The sequence below is a fragment of the Sinocyclocheilus grahami genome, unplaced genomic scaffold, assembly GCF_001515645.1.
Source record: "Sinocyclocheilus grahami isolate Dianchi unplaced genomic scaffold, SAMN03320097.WGS_v1.1 scaffold137.1, whole genome shotgun sequence".
NCBI classification, from domain to species: Eukaryota; Metazoa; Chordata; class Actinopteri; order Cypriniformes; family Cyprinidae; genus Sinocyclocheilus; species Sinocyclocheilus grahami.
Window position 1 is genome coordinate 146,037 of NW_015505316.1, and position 19,495 is coordinate 165,531.

Genomic DNA, 19,495 nt, shown 5'->3' on the forward strand with positions numbered 1-19,495 from the left:
TTAAAGACAAGTAAACAGTCAGTAATAAGATAGGAACAAACAAATCAATTAGCAATATCATAAATAAATACAACTGAACAAAATTTCAGGTACAGAAACTGTAATTAAAAGTTTAAAAACACTGCATAGTTTTCTTTTCATAAAATATAGATTAATCAATTAAAGTTATTAAATATATTCAGTCAAGATCAGTGAATGATTTTCTTTTGTTCTTCGATTAACATTAATGACAGGCAGCACGTTTATTAGGCTGCTGTCTCTTTAACACTGAACGCAAGCAGATCTAAAAATACTGTACATGTGTTTTCTTTCTCATCTGTTTATGTTCACGTAAGACAAAAACGGCTGTGTTTATGATGATATACTGACGTAGTTTTCTGCATATTGGTCGACAAATATGAAAGAAGTCAGTTTCGGCCAGGAACAACCTTTTCTACAGTGGAAATACACGGAACAGTTCGAGAACGGACACAAACCGGGAACCCGTACCGCAACCTCTGTTCTCTGTGCTCGCGCTTCGTGTGGGCGCAAGTTCTTTCCGTTCCTGCACTTAAATCATTTTCAAATCACATTAAAATGCGAACGCAGGAAGCGTTAAGCAGAATCGAAATGCACACGTCTTATCGAATACCCGGTTCTTGGAAATTTGGAACCGGTTCTAAAATGGAACCGGTTTTCGATACCCAACCCTACATATTAGTAGAATTAGCATAAAAATACACTGGCATGTTGTTATTCTTTTGTTTTTGTTCTGCCTCCATCCTGCTACTGGCAACAAATTTGCCATTATGAAGAAGGAACAGTCTATCCATGATGAACAAAAAGACAATGATGTAGGTCAATAACAAGACTGGCCTTAAAACAACAACAATGTATTGCTGGATAGCTGGATTTAATAATGTTTTTGTAGGATTATAAATTGTATGGTAGGTGAGGTCTGAACTACTGTATGTCAAATTGTGTAAAATGATCAATGCAGGGGTTTTCAAAACGGGGTCTGGTTACCCCCAAAAGGCCATTCTTTTTTTAAAATACACACAAAATGTACACACACCGCATTTATTAATATTTATCCATATATATATATATATATATATATATACACATTATTATTATTATTTTTTTTTTTTACAAATTTTCTAATTACATATAAAATATAAAAATATCTATATTCATTTTTATAGTATACTACAGATTCATGAATTTAAATCAAAATAATTTATTTCTATTGACAGTACTAAGTTTAACTAGTAAGAAATAGGCTAAAAAACAAATCTATTGTTTATTAATAAGCTTTCATATCTAACATTAAGAGTGGAAAGAAGAAATATATATTTGAAAGTCCCTGGATCAATAAATAATTATAAATTCAAGACTAAATATCCCTTTTGTTATGAAAATATGTAGAAAAGTACTTCCTTTGGGACACTGAAGGGTTTAAAGGATGAATTAGTAATAAGAGCCAACATTCACTGAAAAATCTGAATAAGGTGGAACCATGTAAATGATTATATTCTCTGAATAATCTCCCTTGATCAGACCCATGATTTACATGCCATTTCAACCTTTCAACCTTTTAATCAATAATCTGATTCACGAAGCCTCTTACGTAGCTGGTATTAACCTCCTTAAATGCACCTTATTGGTTAATTATTGTACCGAACACCATTTTAGTGCTGAAACGCAACTCAGCTGGCTGTTTTGCATGAGCTGAAAGATTTTGCTTCATGAGAGGATTTAAAAGGACACGTGGCACAGAAATATTTCTGATAGCATGCTGGCTAAGCTATTGTATGTTAACCGGTCTGTTGTGATACGTGGTCAATGCAGTACCATCTACATATGCGCGACCCTCTGTTTACAACCGCATTATGAAACAGTTGGGTCCCTGTCGCAAAACCAATTATTCAGTGACGACTTTTCCTAGAAAATACAATCTGCAGTGGGCAACAATAGGTTCAGCATAGTGGCAAAGGCAAAAAGATTCCATTTCACAACAAGAGAGCCTCTTTGAGCTTTGTTGTTTGTCCAGTTCATTGCCCCTAGAGTAGGCTTGACCCTTCTCTCCCACGGATAGTCTCTGTGTAATCTATAAAGCTATTGAGCTCTGACTCTGAAACTCTTTTTTCTACTGTTCTCACTGCACTCAACTGTAACAGCCTAAAGAGAAACACAAAAGGCTAAGATTTCACCAACAAGCTCGGAAAACTCCTGAGTAACAGCATCCTAATTCAAACCAGCAGAGCTAAAGCACTTAGACTTAAAAACATGATACAACTCAAATTCCAAGTCTCACCTGCAGTTCACACCAGGCAACTTCCACCCAGGTTTCCGTGTCCAGGCCTTTGTAAACGGTTTTGAACGCTCCTCTGCCAAGCTCAATGTCAAATTTTAAAAAGCGGCCACTGGGTGAAGTGGCAACGGCCTTCATCTCAGCCTCTTCTTCCTGTTCTTTATCTCTCTCCTTCCCCTTCAGAGCAGGCGCCGTAAGGCCGGTCTTATCAGGATCCTGCGTGCCATGAGTGCCATCCTCACCCAAGGCAGCCGAGGCACTGGCGGGTAACTGCTGGGCTCCGCTGGTGAAAACAGAGTCGGAGGCACAAAACTCGAGGTGAGGGGTGCTGTGAAGGGCACCGGGGGTTTCTTCCACCTCATCATCCTCTTCGCATATCTCCACACTCTTCCGGAAAAAACGCTTGTTCTCCTGTTTCCGACACGGTTCGTGGGCTGCCGGAGAGGAGTGCATGAAGAAGGTCAGAGGTCTGGCTGGCACCTCTGTTTCTTTACCGTCCTCCACTCCGCCACCTCCTCCTCCTGCGCCCCAAGCTCTCCTTTCCTGGGTCTGGGAGGAGGGGAAGTCAGACGGAGTGCTGTGCATTCTCTCTCTCTCCCTGGGGGCCCTATTCCCCTGGTCACTCTCCTCCTCCCTCTCTCCATCAGGTTTCTCTCCAGAGGACTCATCAGTGGCAGTGGGCTCTCCCGGGTCCGTCGCCATGGCGATTGACCTTTCCCACTCCTCCACCGCCGCCGCCCCCTCCTGCACTCTGGCTCTCTGTCAGTCCCCGTCTCTCTCACTCTGTGATCACCCTATCACCCTCTTATGAAGTTCTTCAGCCGTTCCTTCCAGTGTTGCCAGCTGTCAGCGACAATAATTACTCTCTCTTTTCTACGGCTCTAATCTTTCACGCTCGCTCGAGTTCACAGGAGTATCAGAGGGTGCTTGTTTTTTTTAGTATATCTGCAGGTTAATTCAGTTTTTGCTGCGTACTTTCCTTATCTCCATTTCCTGCATAGAGGTTCTTGTGGCTGGCTCAGATGTGACTGATTCCCAGGTGAATGGCCTTCAGTGAGGGGGGATTTTCAGGTGTATCCTACAGAAGAAAAACACAGGGTATCATCGAGTAAGAGCATTTAAACAGTCTTCATTTAATAAACATTATACAAAGTCGAAGGGCCACATTTTTCATTATACTGTATAACATATTATAAATACATATTTTAATGTTTCTGAAAAAAGTCTGTATATTCAATGAAAAAAAAACAGTACTATTGTGAAATATTATTACAATTTAAAATAACTGTTTTCTGTACATTTTAAAATGGCAAAGCTAAATTTTCAGCAGCCATTACTACAGCTTGGATGTCATATGATCTTTCATAAATCATTCTAATATGCAGATTTGGTGTTCAAGAAACATTTCATATGATCAATGCTGAAAACAGAAAACAACAGATTGTTTTAGAAAGTTAAAACGAACAGCAATTACTTTAAATAGAAATGTTCTTTAACACTATAAATGTCTTTGCTGTTACTTTTGAACAATTTAATGTCTGCTTGTTGAATGGAAGTATTAATTTAGTTTAAAATAAACAAAAAAATATGTACTGCTCCCAAACTTTTGAACGGTATATTTTTCAATACGTAGACTAAATTAAAACCACTTCTTAAGCATAGTTCTTTGACCTTGATTAAAAACTGCAGTGGAAATTCTCAACTTAAGCTTATTATTTCTTAATTTGTGCATAAACTTACTAAAACACTGACTAAAATATATAAAAATATTTTTATTTAATTTCTGGTACATTTTAGAATACACATCATTAAAAGAGGGTAGGACTTTCAGCTACGGTTTAAAGTCTATATCATTGGGCCTATATTTTCATTATCATTTTCCTATATCACAGGAAAAAATAAAATCTGTGCCTGTTCACAACTGTCACTAAAAACTGTTCAAATGTGCATTTTGCCAAGGGTACTTTGAATAACTTATGAAAAATTAATAAATCAATTAAGGTGACTAGTATCCCATCTATATTCTAAACAAGAGCCCTCAAACACAGGGGAAAGTAACTGACTAATCCAGTAATTAAGTTGTCCAGAAGCATGACGGGTACCAGTGCATAACAAATCCACACAGTGCGAATTAATATTAGCCATTGAAAAACTAAAGGAATGCAGCAGCTTGTGATTGATTAATAATGAATGATGGCATAAAGGCCCTTTAGGGTTAAATAATTCAGAGGCAGGGCGGATACAGAATGAACATGAGTGACCACCACAGACCATCGCTACGGGATCAGATGCTGTAAAAACTGATTATTAATGGTAGCCAGCAGTATTGCCCCCAGATGAGGAGCATTACAGCTTCTTATGTTTACAGTGAGTGGATCTTCATTGTTCTTCTACACTGTTAGACATTTCTGTCATTTTTTTTACAGTTATTTACTGTAGATCACCCAGTATAATACTGCAAATTCCCTTTACAGAAAATAACCGTAATACCCTTTGCATCATGGGAATTTTCAGTGACGTCAAACCCCAAATACAGAGTTGTATTTTTTTAAATTGCTGTATACTACTGTATTTGCCGTAACAGTCTCTTTGGTGCCATTCAATTGAGGTTGCTTTATTTTCCTTTATATTTGGATTGACAAGATTTGACAAATCCTCGTACGCGCCACTCGCGTCCGAGGAAGACACGGATCTAGCGGGGCAGCTCCGCAGGTTTTGCCCGTGGATGAACCCGTAAGAGTGGAAGAGTTTCAGAGAACATCTGCGCTGTGTGTCGATGCACCTTACAAGAGAATAAGACCAGCAAGCAAGGTAAAAAATATATGTACGTTTGTCTGTGTCAGATTTTTGCACACCAGTTTAACCTAGTAATATTTACCTGTCAACATAGCAGTAACAAACTTTACTATGGTAAACTGCGCCATCCTTTCAAACGACTTTTGTCAGCTTATTGAATTACCAAATTAAAATTCCTTTTAATGAGCAATGCTTATCTTGTATTAACATTAAGTTAACTAATGTGAAATTTTGTTCAGGTGTTAGTTAATGTTGGCCTGTAGCCTACTGAGAAAATAAAATCGTATGTTAGCTAGGTAGGGCATTCAGATGTCCCGATTCGATTCGATTTCGATTCGCAAGCTCTCGATTCGATTCTCGATTTTTTGATTACATTCAGTGAATATAGTTTTAATACAAATGCTATTGATATTTCTAAAAAATGAACAGTAAACATAAATGTACAAATGGTGAACTAATAAAAATAAATTAAGCCACATGGCTGTATTTTAAACCTATACTTTTTTTTGTATGGGTCCTTTTTTAAACAATAATAGGGCCCTATAAAATGTTCTTAATTTTTCTGGTAATCAGATGAAGGCATAAAACATTAATTTAATTTATCCTAATCAAATGAAAATTAAAGCCTTTTATTTTTTGGCAAACAAAGTGGTGCACAACAGAGGTTTACTGTTAAAATTAAAAAGAAAACAGATGTGATTATTCCTTTAAAAATAAAGATTTATTAATATTTATTAGCAGTGGTAGCACTGATTGTCAAGACTGCTAAATAGTAATATATTCTGACAGTTTCTTAACGTTAAACTAAACTTTTATTTTGACGGGTTGCTGTGAAGAACTTGCAGCTGCTGTGTATGTGATACGATGGTAGTTTTGTCAAATGAAACGGTAAAATGCTAATTAAGTGACTCTCAGAGCAGCTGGAGATGACATTCTTGTTCATATCATCATATAGAGAGATGGCAGAAGCGGAAAACACCACGAGCGTCATCCGCGCTTTAGTATGTGTAAACAAAACAGTACGCCGCGCCATCCATTCATTGCGAAATCATGGCACCTTATGCGTGATATCAAATGCTTCTGCAGATTTATAGTATTACTATAGCATTTCACCTGAGCATTGCGAATCACGCGTATGGCCATGATAAGCGCTGAATGAATGACAGGCTTTCTGTTGTAACATCGCGCAAGGTAAATAAGGGTGACATCTAGTGGAGAAGACTAATGATAAGATTCACGTTAATCAGATCTTATTTTAAATGTGTGCTGAAATAAATACCGGAAAAGATCGATTCGTGGCTTTTGAGAATCGATATCGAATCGACGTCATTTAAAAAACCATTAATTGAAAAATAGATTTTTTTTGCCCAGCCCTATAGCTAGGTAAAAAGTTTTATGGCTAGCTGCCTTTCTAGTTTTAGAATTAGTTTGTTATAGTTTTTAATGGAATTTAAGATTTACTGCATTTTTTGTATTTGTGTTTTTAAAGTGGTCCTATTATGCTTTTTCACTTTTTTAATTTTAGTCAGTGTGTAGTGTGTATGTTTGGGCATAAAAAAGATCTAGAAAGTTACAAATCTCAAAGTCCACTCCAAAGGGAGATAATTCGTTTCTAAAAAATCCCTTTTCAAGAACTACAACGAACGGCTCGTTTTGACTACAGCGTTGGTTTCCGGGCTTTGTGATATCACAAAGCAGCTCATAAGAATTTCATTACAAAGAATTCCCGCCTACAGAAATTCGAATGGTTGGGGGGTGTGGAGGGGCGAGGTCGTGGTTAGAATGCTTGGTTGAGTGACTGCATCAGACGAGACGACGAAGAAGAAGAGCTGCTGTGCTGTAGCCTCAAATTTTTGGCATGTCTAGAACAGAGGTTCTCATTTCCAGTCCTCGCATACCCCCATACAAAGGGCATTTAAGTGTGCGAGAAGTGAATTTAAATTGTATTTATTTACAGAGGTATATTATGTCCCACTTCACGCTTCTCTAGTAAGTTTCGTTTGTGTGTGAAGACGCTGCAGGCAGCGGCGGAGCACAAACCTGTAAATGAATATTCAGAAGTGAAGTAAACTTCAACGGATTTCCCCTGCTCAGGGAGTAGGGAGCAATGGACACTGTGTAGGGACCATGTCAATCGGAACACAGTTCATGCACGGAGCTCACTTCTAACAAGATGATGATCTGAATCAGGTGTGTTAACAAAGAGAGACGTGCAAAACATGCAGAGTGGGGGTACGCGAGGACTGAGAACCATTGGTCTAGAACAATTCTTACAAGTAAAACACGACGTAGTTAGGCGCCGCAGACAGACGCCGCCGGTGTGCCTACACTCACTCGAATTTTAAAGACGTGGCGCAATGCTGCGCTTCTCGTCCGGTGTGCGACCACCTGAAACGCTGTTTTTTTTCACTTCCGAAAGCAGATGTCAGGAAACAGTGGTTGCAATTTACTTCTGAACTCTGTTCCTGAGCATTATAACCCCAATTTTCTATTGTGTGCTGCGCATTTTACTGAGGACAGCTTCCATATCACGAGTGAGAAGTGCCGGATTCGCCAAAAGGTTTTGTTGAAAGACGGAGCAAGGGGGCGCGGCAGTACTGAAACACCGTCTAAGCTGTTCGCCAATCACAACGCACTGGGACAGCTAACCAATCACAACACATTTTGTTTTTCGGAAGGTGGACCTTCATCAAAGCTGGAACTAATCGAGCCGTTTGTGCCAAGATGGGGAGAAAGGTATTTTAATAATGTAAATTATGTGAAAAATAATGCGTTTTTCGAACCACCAAGCATGAGAGCATGTTCTAGTACACCCCCAAAACAAAATCAAGACTTTGTAAAAGAGCATAATAGGACCCCTTTAAAGGCAACTGCAATGAAGCATCAAGAAAGACATGAGCATGCCAGCCAGCCTGAGACTGATAATTCTTGGTAAGAGAACAACTTTGAACAATATAACTTGAGAGGTTTGTGTATTCTGTATGGGGTTTGCCTTATAAAAGTGTGTCATTTCTACTTGTTTTTCAGATAAGACATTTCTGTCACTAACAGTGGATGGTGAGCAAAGGTGGTGGCCACGTTTTGAAGCAGCACCTGGGTTTTGCAGATGGCTATGTATTCTTTGGCTGCTTATCTTTTTCCCCCATTATGTTTCTGTTGCCTAAAGATTCTTTGTTAGGATAAATCCAGATGATACAACATAATGCACTGCAAAATGTCCTAAGACATTAGAAATGGTGAAGATGCACTGTTCCAGCATTGGAAGACTGTATTTTTAAGTGTTATACATGCAATGTTTTAAATAAAGAATTTGGTATTTTGTAATTATTGTATTGTAACAATGTTGCCAGTAAGTTACTGTAAAAATCCTTTGAAATGTCTAACAGTGTAGTTGTGTTCTCCGGGTCTATTCAGACACTGTAACACCTGACACGGCTTCTCACAAGATTCAATGCTCCCTTTGACCCATAAAACCTACTTCTGCCTCCTATCACAAACTCAATCTCCCTCTCTTTCTCTCTAGTGACATCATTATCTTCAGCTCTTCTCTTGTCATGCCCATCTGTCTTCCAGCAGGCCACATTCATCAGGTTAGTTTGCTACAAACAACAAGCTAATAATAACATGACTCATTCAGAGGTGGAAAAAGATGCTTCTCTGAATCTCACAGACAGGTTAACCATTTATTACTGTTGTTATGGAAGTAAAGAAGAAATGGCAAGAAATTTCTGTTGTGCAATAGTTCAAATCTGTTTTTGCATCACTGAAAGGTCCCTTTACATTTTGCTTTTGTGCTTGCTTATAGATTTCCTGAGGAAAATATCTTGAAATGCAAGTTTAGCTGGCAGCTCTGGTTTAGCTAAAAACCATCAGCAGATGAGATCAAAGTAACCTGCAAACTGAAAGAATAGATCCTATCTGTCTCCCCCCCCACCACCCCACACACAAATGCAAACTTTAAATATACAAAAGGGAAGGCATTTGAGGTGCAAAAGCAAGCAGGCTACATTCACATTAGACTAGTTATAGTTGACATGAACCACTCCTTTTAAAACTTCACAATCCCTCCATTCATACAATGAAAATGACATGAATGGCATGTCTGGGAACAACTGAAAGAAAATTCTCACGTGCGATAATTCTGATGATTCACTTGACTGACAAAAAAGGGAGTTGCAGTAGTCTAGAATTGGGCTACAGCATTGCAATAAAATGCAGGGATTAAAGTTTTCCGTTGCTACGACGGATTTCCGTCAGTTCATAAAGACAGTCACTTGCTTCATTCCTATATGATTCAGCCGTTCGAACAAATCAATTGAATGAATGGTTCAGAGATAAAATGAGTGACTTGCCACCACCTGCTGGCAGATTTAGTTTCATTTTTAGCGTATCATTTCAGATATTTAAATCATTTAATATTTCTGTATTCAAAATGTTATATTTAAAACATTAAACATTGAATACAGAAATATTAAATAATTGAAATAACTGAAATTACACGCTAAAAATTAAACTAAATCCGCCAGCAGGTGGCTGCAAGTCACTGATTTTATCACCGAATCATTCATTCAATTGATTCGCTTGAATGGCTGAATCATTCAGGAATGAAGCAAGTGACTGTCTTTATGAACTGACGGAAATCCGCCGTAGCGACGGAAAACTTTAATCCCTGAAAATGTAAATTAATAGAGAGATGACTGTTGAGATATAAAAGGGCATGAAGCAACGACATCAATAGGAGGAGGAAGTGCTGCTTTAAACACAAGCTTATTTGCCTGTGTCCTCAGGGCCAGGAGTTCCTGTAAAAACTACATAGAGTGATTACAGAACGTCACACACGTACATCAGGCACATCACTCATACTCTCTCTCGCTTTCCCAAACTCATTTCTGACACCGGTTTCAGATCATGTCACGATCAGATATTCCTTCATTGCATCTATGGCTTCATTCCCACATCAGAGGAATACGGTTGTCGGCCTTGTTTAAGAGAGTTGAATATGGTTAAGCACATTCGCACAGTCAGTACACATTTATATTTATTAGTTTGACTTTCAAATTGTGCTGTGTGTCAGACAGGAGTGAAATTTAATAATGACTACACTTAAAGAATCAACACAAGTCAATAGTTTCTTATAAAAAAAATAGGCCAACTGAGTGGATTTCGGTCACTGAAAATTTTGAACAAAAATGGGAACACTGGCATGGACTGTCAATCATTTCATAGGGTAAAATGTGCTTATATGTATCGAGATATAATATCCAATAAAATCCAATATTTTAAAAGTTGAGCATAAACAATATGGTAGTAATGTCACATGAAGGAATAACAATATTGTTTAATGTTTTTAAGTCTCTTACGCTTACCAAGGCAGCATTTACTTGATTTGAAAATACATTAAAGTGTATTAATAATAATAATAATAATAATAACAACAATAACACACAACATACTGATTTATACTTTATTATTTAAGCATTCATTATACTTTTTTCTATATTTTAAAATGTAGTTTATTCCTGTGATGGTAAAGCTGATTTTTTCAGCAGTCATTACTCCAGTCTTCGGTGTCACATGATCCTCCATAAATCATTCTAATATGCTAAACTGCTTTGTCTGCTTAATATTTTTGTGTAAACCATGTTACATTCTGCAGTTCTCTCTGATAAATAGAAACTTTAGAATAACAGTATATTTTTTTAAAATATAAATCATTTATAGCATTACTACAATTGTCTTTACTGTCACTTTTGATCAATTTAATGCATCACTGCTAAATAATCTTTTTTTTTTTTTTTTTTTTTAAATCTTACTGACCCCAAACTTTATTCTGCACTTTATTCATACAAACTCAAAGCACAATCAGAGCTGCTTCTGTCACTGGGAGATGAGGCGGGTCACAGCTGCATATTTTAGCATGACTTTTATGCAGAATTTCATATACACAAAAAATCTGAAGGCAGAGATAAATCAGAGTAGCCTTAACTTGCCTGTGTAATTTAGCATACATTGCTTTGGGAAAACCTGAATATGACAAGCCCAATCACCTCTGAGGATGTTTAGTTCGGTACATCAGCTCTGATATTCTACATTCTCATCTGTCAGTGGAGCATGTGGGACTGATCATGACATACACGTTCAACCTCACCCAGATCTATCGCTAATTTGAATATCCATGCCTGTGATTTAATCCTCTTTGAAATGTGCAAACACTTTCTCTAGGTGTGTTTAAAAGGTCTGACAGGGTTTAAAAGTGCATCAACTGCAGCTAACATTGGACAGGATCATATTAAAAGTACCTGATATTACTTTATCATCAGGTTACCCTAACCTGAGCTCTTCTTCAACAAACGGTACAGCTAATCAGTGCACTGTGTTGTTAAAGCACTCTCTCTCTCTCACACACACACACACACACACACACATACACACTCGCTAGGCTGTCTGCTCCCACAGAGCTCTGAAACTCCAAACACAACAGGCGCTACACAAAAATCGAGTCCTCTCTGCCTCTCCCAGTTTTTTCATTGCTCTCTTCACTGGCATACACACATTAATCCTCTGGAACTGAGCAGGCTCTGCTGATTTACTGAGGCAGACAAAGAGGGAGCCAGGGAACGTAGTGTGTGTATATATATATATATATACACTGTATATATGTGTGTGTGTGTGTTTAGGGAGGGGGCAGACAGAAGGGTTTGGGGGTTGAGCAATGATGAATCTAGATGAAAATGTGTATAAAATGGAGGAGGGGGGACAGGAAAGGATTGTGGGTAGTGAGAGGACATCAAGGTTTTAGACAGCCAGTCGAGAGAGACAGATAAGGAGGGGGGTTTGTGTTGAAATGGGTGGGAAAAATGTGTGTGAATGAGAACAAGAGAGGAAGATAAAGGAGGAGGGGGTCGTGCACACACACACACACACACAAGCACACACACACAAAAAGAGTGTGGGGAGATTTTCCCGTGATAAAATATGTGCTGGTGTGAGTGTGAGTGACAGCAGTGACAATAGACAAAATTCCACCACAACAATACCAACTGAAGTTTGGGCATGTGAGAGTGGAAGAGGCGTGGAGCAGAACAGTAGTATGATGAGATCAGCCAAAGCAATAAATAAAACAAGAAAAGATAAACTGAAGTGTCAGACATTGTTTCAATTGTAAATCAATTGTGCAAAGTAAACAGAGTGCTTTTTGTTGACAATGAACAGACATTGCACCTTCGATCCAGTTCAAACTTAAAGCTATGGTTCTCAACCAGGGAGCTGGGGTCCACTAGGGGGCCTAAGTAAACTTCCAGGGGGGTTGAATAAAGGCGCTGACATACCAAACCTCCAACAAACAACTAGTTGTGTTGAAATCAGACTGTTGTTGTTGTCTGGGATGGAAAATGTTGCATTTGAACAGCTAACTAGCATGTATGTTCGGCAGCTTCGTGAGATAAATTAACTGTCCATCTATATCAGCAAGATGGCAGTAGTCTATATTTGCTAAAAAAAAAAATACACGCCATAAACAAGTGCTAGCTTGCCATTTTGAATATGAATCATGCTTGGGGCTGAAACGATTCCTTGAATACCTCAAGTAACTCGAATACAAAAAATCATTGAGGCAAATTATTTGCCTCGAGGCTTCGTTTAGTCCATTTACTGTAACTACACACGGAACACCGTGTTTCCCCACGGACCATTATTACTGACGCACAACCCAATAAACGCTGGACCAGACCATAGACTGTATAAAAACAGGGACCAGCCATTAAAAAAAATAAGCGCTGGACATATTTAAGTCCGTAAATCAATATGGTGGGTAGTTATAATGTCCCTATGTTAGCTATGTTTTGTGAAAGACGAAACGCCATTGTGCATAAAAATACCATAGAGAGAAAGTTAGTCAATATCACACACAGAGCGCCAATTTTCACCTCTAAAATCAGCATGATTACAAATGTGATTTTATTCAACAGTTCGATAAACAAGAAGGTAATTTTATGAGACTTACGTTTTAGACACTATATTGCCTGTTTTTGCTTTATTTTGCCAACAAAAAAATTTCCAAACACAGCCACAGCGCTGTTTTGCGTCTCTGTGCAACATGACGGCATTTCGTTCCTGAATGAATCACCCGTTTAAATGATTCGGTTCAATCGCAATGAATCACTTATTAACAGTGACATGCTGCCACCTACTGGTGGTTTTAATTTCACATTTAAAGTATCTTTTCGTTTTAAAAATAATTTTAAATATCAGTATTCAATGTTTTGTTTAAAATAACAAAATATTATTTATGCATTTGTAACTGCAGGTTAAATGCATTCATGTCCCCCCCAGCTTCTGCGTTTCCTCTGCATTGCAAAGATGAATTTTGATACTGATATCATTTGGTAACAGCCCAAATGTCTTTTATTCTAATTGACTGATTAAATGTAAGAATTTTACTCAAAAGATGATGCACACATTTAGAAAAAAAAAGGCTTTATAAAAGGTAAAAATGGCCATAAAATGTAAAAATCAATTTAAACTTATTGGAACAGATTAATTTCTATCACTGCTGTGAACTGACCCGCCGCACACAGAATACGAAGGATATCAAAAACAAGTTTTACACGCGCACACACACACACACACACACACCAGTAAGTACAGGGACATTCAAGAGGGTTTATTCTCCAAATAACTCATTTCATGTTGCAGAATTTTTTTTAAAAATTGTGTATGGTCTCTTGTTCTTGTTCCAAGTTACCTTCCTGTCCACTGATGTTTGCCTCTCACAAAAGCCACAAAGCCTTCCAAGAAGACAGTAAAGGCTCATGTCATGCTAGAGCTTTAGTTAGGCTGAAGCTTGAAAGTTAAGTTGCACGAGGTAAATGCAATGTTTAGGTATTATTATTATTACTATTATTTTGATTTATGCCTTAGTTTTAGTTTGTACTGTTTACCTTTTTTAAAGTAATGTGAAATTGATTTTTGTATTTTTATTTATTTATTTTATTTATATATATATTTGTATTTTGAATGCAATTTGGCAATTAAATACATTAAATGGGTTTAGTTTTCACGGATATTTAAGTCCGTAAATCAATATGGTGGGTAGTTATAATGTCCCTATGTTAGCTATGTTTTGTGAAAGACGAAACGCCATTGTGCATAAAAATACCATAGAGAGAAAGTTAGTCAATATCACACACAGAGCGCCAATTTTCACCTCTAAAATCAGCATGATTACAAATGTGATTTTATTCAACAGTTCGATAAACAAGAAGGTAATTTTATGAGACTTACGTTTTAGACACTATATTGCCTGTTTTTGCTTTATTTTGCCAACAAAAAAATTTCCAAACACAGCCACAGCGCTGTTTTGCGTCTCTGTGCAACATGACGGCATTTCGTTCCTGAATGAATCACCCGTTTAAATGATTCGGTTCAATCGCAATGAATCACTTATTAACAGTGACATGCTGCCACCTACTGGTGGTTTTAATTTCACATTTAAAGTATCTTTTCGTTTTAAAAATAATTTTAAATATCAGTATTCAATGTTTTGTTTAAAATAACAAAATATTATTTATGCATTTGTAACTGCAGGTTAAATGCATTCATGTCCCCCCCAGCTTCTGCGTTTCCTCTGCATTGCAAAGATGAATTTTGATACTGATATCATTTGGTAACAGCCCAAATGTCTTTTATTCTAATTGACTGATTAAATGTAAGAATTTTACTCAAAAGATGATGCACACATTTAGAAAAAAAAAGGCTTTATAAAAGGTAAAAATGGCCATAAAATGTAAAAATCAATTTAAACTTATTGGAACAGATTAATTTCTATCACTGCTGTGAACTGACCCGCCGCACACAGAATACGAAGGATATCAAAAACAAGTTTTACACGCGCACACACACACACACACACACACCAGTAAGTACAGGGACATTCAAGAGGGTTTATTCTCCAAATAACTCATTTCATGTTGCAGAATTTTTTTTAAAAATTGTGTATGGTCTCTTGTTCTTGTTCCAAGTTACCTTCCTGTCCACTGATGTTTGCCTCTCACAAAAGCCACAAAGCCTTCCAAGAAGACAGTAAAGGCTCATGTCATGCTAGAGCTTTAGTTAGGCTGAAGCTTGAAAGTTAAGTTGCACGAGGTAAATGCAATGTTTAGGTATTATTATTATTACTATTATTTTGATTTATGCCTTAGTTTTAGTTTGTACTGTTTACCTTTTTTAAAGTAATGTGAAATTGATTTTTGTATTTTTATTTATTTATTTTATTTATATATATATTTGTATTTTGAATGCAATTTGGCAATTAAATACATTAAATGGGTTTAGTTTTCACGGATATTAATGTATGCAATTTCAGCAATAAAAATATTTTTATTAGTTGTTGTAAAAATTTGTTGTTTATTTTAAGAGATCTATCTTATTATCTCTTGTATATTTAGTATTGCTCTTTAATAAAGAAAAATGGCTTCTTATCCGATTACTCGATTAATGGAATAATCTGTAGAATACTCGATTACTAAAATAATCGATAGCTACAGCCCTAATCATGTTGTTCACTTTCTTCATTCCAAACTGATGTTATGGAAATATATTCGTATGGGAATGCTCAGGTAAGATGATGTAAAATTAGAAGAGAATGTGTGTGTCCTCATGACACACACATGAATAAATAGAAAATCAGAGTGATCTGTTTTACCCACAGCCCGACGCAGATTGAACATGCTGAATTGGCCAAAATCATACAACGGGGTTCCGACTAGTGACAACGGTGCGGGACAAACTGCAAATAACTAAGCTGACAGACGCCTAATGATGGCTTAATGTTCCGGTGTGTCTTGGTGTGTCACATCATTTAGTCTTTCAATTAGTTATATTTAGTTCCATTAACAATTTTAAATAAATGCTAAAAAATATATATACACATGTACAACCTTAAAGGTACAGTAGGAGATCTTGGAAAATGCTAACTTTAGCATGATACTGATAGCACTGGAAGCGACAAACATTTCCTGGTCCTACGCCTTCCACAGAATATATAAATACATATAAACACATTTAGACCACTTAACTTAATGATTGCTATCTGGATGTGAAGAGACTAGTGGTCGACCAAGGCCGATATTTGGCTTTTTTTTTTTTTTTAAATATCGGCATCGGCCGATACATTTTTCTGTTTGGCCGATGCGTTCGAGGCGGGACTTTTATTTTGACGGCGCTGAGAGCGGCAGCACCTGAGCACACAGTGCTCGCATTCTCCCTCTTGTTCGTGTCGTCATTAACAGTCCTGTCTAGTACAGATAGAAGTCTCTCTAATAATCCGATAGAACTGTTAAAGGAATTAAAATGTTTACAAAAAGTATTATAACGATTGCTTTTATATTATTAGTAATAGAAAGGCAAACATTATAATACTTTCTCGTTTGCCGTCAGCATTCAGCAAATACGCATTCACATCATTTAAACAAATCTTTGAATGGCTAATGAAAATTTAATTTCACAAACCTTGCAAACTTGTGAAGTGTGCATGTGACATGCATGATCGCGTGTTCTCTGCGTGACTTTTGGTGCGTGCAAATTGAATGCTTTGAACATTAAATTCATGATTTCAAATTATGCTGCTCTTTATGCATTTGCCCACTGTCCTATTCATATCATTTTCACTGTGTGCTGTATGTAAAACGAGTGTTACCTTGGCTTTACTTGAAAAAATATGATTCCCAATGCACACAAACTTCCCAGAATACTGGAGTGCTCTGTTGGTTACAGTTACTTTCTTTTTAATTATATTTTTATTAAATATTTATTTATTTGTGAAAAATACTGTGTCATCTAAAGTATAAGTATGTTTATTTTACAAATTTATTTTTGAATGCATTTTCAAAATTATTTCAAATTTCTTAAATATTAATTAAAATAAATACAATTATATCGGCTTTATATCGACCACCCTGCTTTCTAAGATATCGGCTGTCAAAAAAAAACAATATCGGTCGACCACTAGAAGAGACTTTCAACCAGGATAACAAAAAATGTTTCTAAAGACAATCACCTATTGCACCTTTAAACTGCCATCATATTTAGTGTACAAGAGATAAATATCAAAATAAGGGGGGCCTTGGGAGTCAAAAAGGTTGAGAAACACAGAGACAGTTCACCCAAAAATAAAAGTTAATTTACTCACCTTCATGTCTTCAAGTTGAATATAATAAATATAACAAATGTCTAACTGATTCACCCCCCCGTCTATACAAACAAAGTCAAATGTCTTCATTGTTATTTTAAACCCCACTGACTTGCATTGTATGGACAAAAACAGTCAAAACATTCTTCACAACAAAAAAATTTATAAATAAAACCTTTCTTTTGCATTTTGCAGAAGAAAGATAATCATGTAGGTCATGGGTGAGTAAATAATCAGATTTTTCATTTTATGGGCAAAATGTTTCTTTTCGTTTTAAAGCTTCAGGAAATGTAAACAACAACAAAAAGTCATTTTAAACCGGACCCTCAGACATGTGGTGTCTGTCTTGGATTACTGAGGTATCTACATAATTTACGGCTTAGTTTGAAACCGAGTTAAGTGCCAGATCATCCTGAGATGAAAAGGTCAGTTTGCAATGCAAGAAAGGTCTCACTATGGTCACCTGTTCATTGTCATTTAATTCTGATCCTCAAGGCAAAATTCATCAAATGTATAATTTGACATTGCGGATCTGTGCACTTGCTTTAAGCACTGATGGAAGTAGGCTGGATAATTTGCTGTCACAATTGATTTCATTTTAACCAATCACATCTATACTCATTCCTGAATCACAGTCTATTAAATAGATATTTCTAGGAAAGGGAGGTTGTGTTATTATTCACAATAATAACAGCTGTAAATTAAAAGTCTTTCTAAACCTAACACAACAACATACAGAGCACCAAGGTTATTTTCGTAAAAACTAAGACGAAAACGATTGATGAAAAAATTTCGTAAACTGAAATAAAAATGACAAAATAATTGAAAAACAAAAACGAAACGAAACTAACAACAGTTATTGAAAAACTAACTGAAATAAGATTATTATTATAAAAAATAAATAATAGTTTTCGTAATCATTACGTTCTCACCCCTTGGCAGAAAAATATATGAGCTGTGTGGCAGTTTAGGGAAATACCTGTAAATGGTGCATCGCGTACATGGGGTTATCTGACGGAGAGACGCAAAGCAGACGCAAAAGACGCACCAGCAGTACTTAAGAGCACTCGACCAGTTAGGCTACAATATCATGATTATGGTTACATAAGAAAAAAGACATCTAACCATCATAACCAAATTAGGCTACATTTATTTTCATATTAAATATCTCAATACACAATTAGATATGACATTAAGCACAACTTTTTTTAGTAAAACGGCTTGACTGCTTCATTTTGGTGTATATTTGTATAATTTTACCATTTAATCAATCTTAGCATGCGTTAATTTTGTGTCGCTAGACGTCTTTCTTTGGCCTGCGCTCTGGAAGTTATCTGTTAATTCAGCTAACCTTTAATTAAATCTGAAACTAAAACTGAAACTAAACTATATAAAAAAATAAATAAAAATGTGTTCACAAAATAAAAACTAAACTAAAACTAACAGCAATATTAATGAAACTAATAAAAACTAAACTGAATTTTATAGTAAATTTGAAAACGATATTAAAATAAAACTAATTTAAAAATTCAAAACTATAATAACTAGAGCCCGACCGATATGGGTTTTTTGGGGCCGATGCCGATATTAGGGAGTAAAAAAAAGACAGATATCGATATATCGGCCGATATTCTTTGTGTTTATTATAGTACAGTACCAGTCAAAAGTTTGGACACTTTTCCATTCGTGTGTCCAAACATTTGACTGGTACTATATATAGAAAACAGTATATACATAAACAGAATATATATATATATATATATATATATATATATATATATATATATATATATATATATATATACAAACACATTTTTTGCAATGATAACTCAAATGTGGTGATCAAACACTTGTAATAATGATGTGACAAACATAGTCCTATGTAGTGGAGGCAGGGTATTTAACAATAATGAGTCTGACATCAGTCTGACATCAGTGCACTTAACAGTAAACAACTTCACTTATTAAAAAAAATGTAATAACAAATAGAACAAAATATATACAGGTGCTTCTCAATAAATTAGAATGTCATGGAAAAGTTCATTTATTTCAGTAATTCAACTCAAATTGTGAAACTCGTGTATTAAATAAATTCAATGCGCACAGACTGAAGTAGTTTAAGTCTTTGGTTCTTTTAATTGTGATGATTTTGGCTCACATTTAATAAAAACCCACCAAATCTCAACAAATTAGAATACTTCATAAGACCAATAAAAAAA

General features: G+C 36.2%; 1 protein-coding gene across 2 annotated transcripts in view; it reads right to left on the minus strand.

Moving 5' to 3' along the window:
• The window catches only part of LOC107591065 (serine/threonine-protein kinase WNK2-like), a 58,630-nt gene that overhangs the window by 33,096 nt on the left and 6,039 nt on the right, over positions 1 to 19,495 (minus strand). For both annotated transcript variants that reach the window (XM_016280065.1, XM_016280066.1), the window contains exon 2: positions 2,297 to 3,371. In XM_016280065.1, coding sequence (XP_016135551.1) covers positions 2,297 to 2,995 — 699 coding nt within the window. In that variant the 5' untranslated portion in view covers positions 2,996 to 3,371. The remainder of the gene's footprint in view (positions 1 to 2,296; positions 3,372 to 19,495) is intronic.